The 5072-nt window shown below is 68.6% G+C and overlaps 1 protein-coding gene across 1 annotated transcript; it reads right to left on the bottom strand.

Moving 5' to 3' along the window:
• Nucleotides 1–2244: 2244 nt before the first annotated feature.
• Nucleotides 2245–4559, bottom strand: FZD9 (frizzled class receptor 9). The gene is given in 2 exon segments (XM_027805987.2): nt 2245–4304; nt 4306–4559. Coding segments are annotated over 2 exon segments (1752 nt in total). The 5' UTR covers nt 4407–4559; the 3' UTR covers nt 2245–2653.
• Between the last annotated feature and the right edge of the window lie 513 nt (nt 4560–5072).

The following is a 5072-nucleotide window of genomic DNA, read 5'->3' as shown; positions in this document are numbered from 1 at the left end:
GGCTTCCACAGCTGCCCCGGCCCTGCCGTAGCCTGTGCTTGGCTGCCTTAGGGGCTGCTCCATGTAGGATGGAGAGGGGATGCAGGGATGGTCTTGGGGCCGGGGGATACAGGGGAAGGCTGAGCCTCCCGGCACAGGGTTGAAAGCAGCTGTGACAAGGGGACAGCTGGTGTCCCCTGGCACAGAGCCCTTCCAAAGGGCAGCTCTGCTTCGGGGCAGTCGCTGTGGACAAGCCACCTCCCCAGTGGGGCCAGCCATGCCCAGCAGCTCGGTGCTGGCTCTGCTGGAGCCAGCCGGGCTGCCGGGGCTGATAGTGGGTGGTGGTCCGGCGCCGGCGGCCGCCCCACAGCCGATAGCTGGGGCCTGGCGGGGCCGGTTATCTGGGCGAGCGCTTGAGGCCGGAGCTGCTTGGCAGGTGCCGGGGTGCTCAAGGGCAGGCGGTCCCCACCGGGTGCCCCAGCACCGCCACCCCGCCAGGGCTCTGGCCTGCGAGCCGATGGGGCACCGAGCTGGCTCCGGACTCAGCGCCGCGGGGCGGGGGTCCAGCACAGCGAGCAGCCCTGCACCCCCTCCCCGGGCAGCCCCCTCGCCGCGCCGTGCCCGGCTCCCCGGGCTGGACTTTGGAGCCCGTCCCCAGCCAATATTGACTCCCTCGCCCCAGGTCACTGCCCTTTTACCTGCCCAAACAAATCCTCCCGTGGCAGCTGGGGGGAACCCGTGTGGCTGCAGCCCCCCCAGCGGTGGGAGCCCAGTGGGGTCCCTGCCCTGGCACCACCACCAGCCTGGGGAAGGGGCTGGGTGCCCACCGGCCCAGCCAGGGCCATGCCTGCCCCCCAGCACCCCAAATCAGGCGCGAGCCCCACAGCATCCCACCGCCACCACCGTGGGCTCCTTCGCACCTCAGCTGCCGGGCTGGCTCCGGGGGGAGGCCAAGGCTTTTCTCAGATCAGTCACTTCTCCCGCCATCCCGGACCCCCAGGCGTGGGGGGTGGATGAAAGGCGCTTCACATCAATCATGGCAGCACAAAGCCCCAGCGCAGTGCGGCTGCAGGCGAGGGGCCACTGCACCCAGCCCCTGCCGCCACCTCCGGCTCGGGGTGGGGGGGTCTTGCACCTCCTTTGGCTGCAGCCCTGACACGGGGCTCTGCGCTACAAGGGCTTTGCTGGGGCAAGGGCCAAGGGCTGTTGGTGTGGGCAGGCAGCAGGTGCTAATTTGGGTGATCAAAGGCAGGTCCCTCGCTGGCTTATTGCTCCCTAGTGGAGAGGGACAGGGCCCCTGAGACCCTCACTGGGGCCCAGCACTGTCCCAGCCTGCATGCTGACTAATTAGCAGGCAATTAGGTGATGGACAAGTCTGAGCCTGTGTCCCTGCTACAGCGCCCTGCCCACCGTGGGGCAAAGCCCATCTCTCACTCCTCCCCGGCACTGGGAGCCCCCTGCACGTCCCGTGGGGCAGTGGGCAAACCAGCCCCTCAAACCCTCCAGGGACGAGCTGGCTCCCCCGAGCCGAGGTGTCTCAGGGCAGGGTGGGCAGCAGCCCCCACTGCCGAGCCCCCGGCAGAGCCACCCAGCCCAGGGACACCCACCGCTGCTGCCCAGCGTGGAGAGGACAGTCCTGGCTCCCCCCACCAGCCCCGGCAACACCAGCTGAGGCTTGAATTTCCCTCCGGACAATGGGGAAGGCAAGCTGGGATTGTAACTGGAGCAGGGGATAAATAAAGCTGCCCAGAAGTTTCCATTACCCGCACCTCAGGCTTCTGTGTGGGACATCAAAGCTGAGCCCTCTGTGCCCCGAGGTCCCTTGTCCCCAGCCCATCACCCTGGCTCCTGGCCTGCCGTGCCCTGGTGCCGTGCCCCAGTGCCGGAGCGCCGAGGCCCCCTCGCCCTGGCACCGAGGCCCCAGCAGCCGATGGCACCGACACAAATCACCTACAGAGCGTGGAGTGGAAAACATGATTCGTTACGTGACAGCGCAGGAAAACCCTCCTCCTCGGCCAGGAGGCAGCGGGTGCCAGAACCGGCCTCGGGGAAGCCACAGGGGAGCTGGACACTGGGAGCCTCCCCCGGTGCCATGCTCCCACCGGAGGCACCCCGGCACGGCACGCTCCTTTCTGCCAGCACGAGAGCCCCCAGGACCGCCACACACGCGCCATGGGGACCACGGCCCCAACCCGCCGAGCTGGGGGGGCTCCCATGGGGCTGCTCTTGACCCCCTCGAACTCCTTCAAACAGCACCAGGCTCGGTTGAAATAACACATCCAGGGGTTTATTGTTTTTTCCATTCCTCGCAGCTAATGATTAAAAAAAAAATAATCTAAAATAAATTACAGAATTAAATAAACACGAATTGGATTATTCCCCTCCCTGCCCCATCCCCGCCACCCCCCCGCCCCCCTCCCAAAAGAAAGCATTAGAAGAGTCACTGGATTTGGCAACAGCAACAACAAAACAACCTCTAGGAAAAAGCAGCTACTTGTCAGGGTCGAGCGGTGCCAGGGGGGTCCCGCGGGCCTCACCACCCCAAACCAGTGTGCGTGCCCCCTCCCACTGCCACTCAGCCTCTGCCCTCACCTCCATGAGCATCCCCTCGCCCCTTACCCGTGAGGCCGGCTTCCCCCGGCATGCTGTCCCCAGGGAGGGGGCAACCCCCGCTCTAGACGTGCGTCGGGTTGTCCAGATACGGGTCTGTCTTGGTCATGTGCAGCATGACTGTGGGGGCTTTGTAGTGGCAGTGCACCCCGCCACAGCTCACCCCGCTGCAGGGCTTGCCCCTCGTCCTCACGCCCAGCTTTCTGTTGCACAGGCTCTGCCAGGTCTGCAGCGTCTTGGAGCTCCACACCCACACGCCACTGGTGATGCCCACCACCAGCGACATGAAAATCTTTAGCATAAAGACGGCCACGGTGGGCACCGAGGCCTCCAAGGAGCAGTTGGCAGCGCGCCGGCCGGGGAGGTGCAGGCAGCCGCGCTCCAGGGCCCTGAGGTTCCAGTAATCCATGTTCAGCCGCTCATAGAAGTAGCAGACGATGACACAGGTGGCCGGGACGGTGTAGAGGATAGAGAAGACTCCGATCTTCACCATCAGTTTCTCCAGCTTCTCCGTGTTGGTGCCACCCGTCTTCATGATCTTCCGGATGTGGAAGAGGGCGACGAAGCCTGTGAGGATGAAGGAGGTGCCAATGACCAGGTAGCAGGAGAGGGGGATGAGGACGAAGCCGGTCAGGGCGCTGACGTCCATGCTCCCCACGTAGCACAGCCCTGTGAGCTCATCCCCTGCCACCTTCCGCATGGTGAGGATGACAATGGTCTTCATGGCCGGGATGCCCCAGGCAGCCATGTGGAAGTAACTGCTGTGGGCCTCAATGGCCTCGTGTCCCCACTTCTTCCCAGCGGCCAGGAACCAGGTGAGGGTGAGGATGACCCACCAGAGCGAGCTGGCCATGCCAAAGTAGTAGAGGATGAGGAAGACAATGGTACAGCCCGTGCTCTCCAGCCCCTCCTGGATGATGTAGAGCTCGCCATTCTCCCGGTCGCAGGCAATGTTCTCGGCCCCTGCCACCGAGCGGATGATGAAGGCCACAGAGTAGACATTGTAGCACATGGAGAGGAAGATGATTGGCCTCTCAGGGTACTGGAAGCGGTGGGGATCGAGCAGGAAGGTGAGGACGGTGAAGGCGGTGGAGACGAAGCAGAGGGTGGACCAGACGGCCATCCAGATGAAGGCAAAGTCCTTGTCCTCCCGGGACCAGTAGACGTCCACACCGGGGGAGCACCTGGGCGCGCAGGAGAGGCTCTTCTCCACGTACTGGAACTTCTCGGGGTTGTCACAGGCCCCCAGGCTGTTGGGTCCGCGGCCCTCGGCAGCGCCCGGCGGCCAGGGCCGGGGGGCCACGGGCAGCATGCCTTGACCCTTGTGGGGCTCCGTGGCCGAGGCGTTCTCGGGGGCCTCCATGCAGAGGGCGTTGGGGTCGTTCTTGGTGGGCAGCCTGCCGCAGTCAAGCGACTCGGGCCAGCCGAAATTGAACTGCTCCATGATGGGGACGCACTTGTGGCGGGCCTGCTCGCACATGGGGCGGCAGGCGGGTATGCTGGCGCTCACCTGGTCGGTGCACATGGGCGCGTAGAGGGAGCAGAGGAAGAAGCGCAGGTGGACGTGGCAGCCGTACTCCACCAGCGGCGCGAACTCGTGCAGCTTCAGGGCGGCCTCGCGCTGGCTCTCGTGGCCCAGCAGGTTGGGCATGCGGGTCAGGTTGTACCCGATGCCGCGGCACATGGGGATGTCCACGGGCTGGCACCGCGCCGCGCGCCCCCCGCGGCCCCTCCAGCCCCCCCAGCTCCAGCCCGCGCCCGGCCGCGGCCAGCTGCCACAGCACCGACAGGGCCAGCCGCAGCCGCACCGCCGCCATCGCCGGCCCCGGCCCCGGCCCCGCGGCTACAGCGCCGCCATCGCCCGGCCCCGCCGCCCCCGCGCCCCCGGGCCGGCCGCCCGCCGCCGCCGCTGCCGCCGCCGCTCCCGCTGCCGCCGCTGCTGCTGCTGCGGCGCCGGCGCCGCGCCGGGGCAGCTCCCCCCGCCCGCGGCCCCGGCCCCGCGCGCCATGCGGCGGCGGCCCCGCCGAGCGCCCCGCGCCGCCCCGCGCCCGCCGAGCCCCGGCCGCGCCGCGCCGCGCAGCGCCCGCCGGCCGGGACGGCCACGCCACGCCCCGCGGCCACGCCCCCGGGGAGGTGCCGGCGGCCACGCCCCCTCCCGGGGCGGGGCCCGCGCGCGTGACCGGCCCCCGGCCCCCGCCCCGGCGCGCAGGCACGCGGGGGGCACGCACCCCCGCCCGGCGCCCGGCTCCGCACCGGGGTCCGCGTCGGGACCCGCAGCGGGGACGCGCAGCCGCAGCGGGACCCTACCGGGACCCCCACCGGGACCCGCAGCCAGAGCGGGACCCCACCGAGACCCGCACCCGCATCGGGACGCGCAGTCAGAGCGGGACCCCCACCCCCACCGGGACCCGCAGCCGCAGCACCCGCAGGACCTCGGCGCGGGGCACCCGCGGGGGACACCCCAGCACGGGGCCCCGGGGCTT

This window comes from Falco cherrug, chromosome 1 (genome assembly GCF_023634085.1).
Source record: "Falco cherrug isolate bFalChe1 chromosome 1, bFalChe1.pri, whole genome shotgun sequence".
Taxonomy (NCBI): Eukaryota; Metazoa; Chordata; class Aves; order Falconiformes; family Falconidae; genus Falco; species Falco cherrug.
Note: the sequence above shows the minus strand (reverse complement) of the source record. Positions and strands in the feature narration are given on the sequence as shown.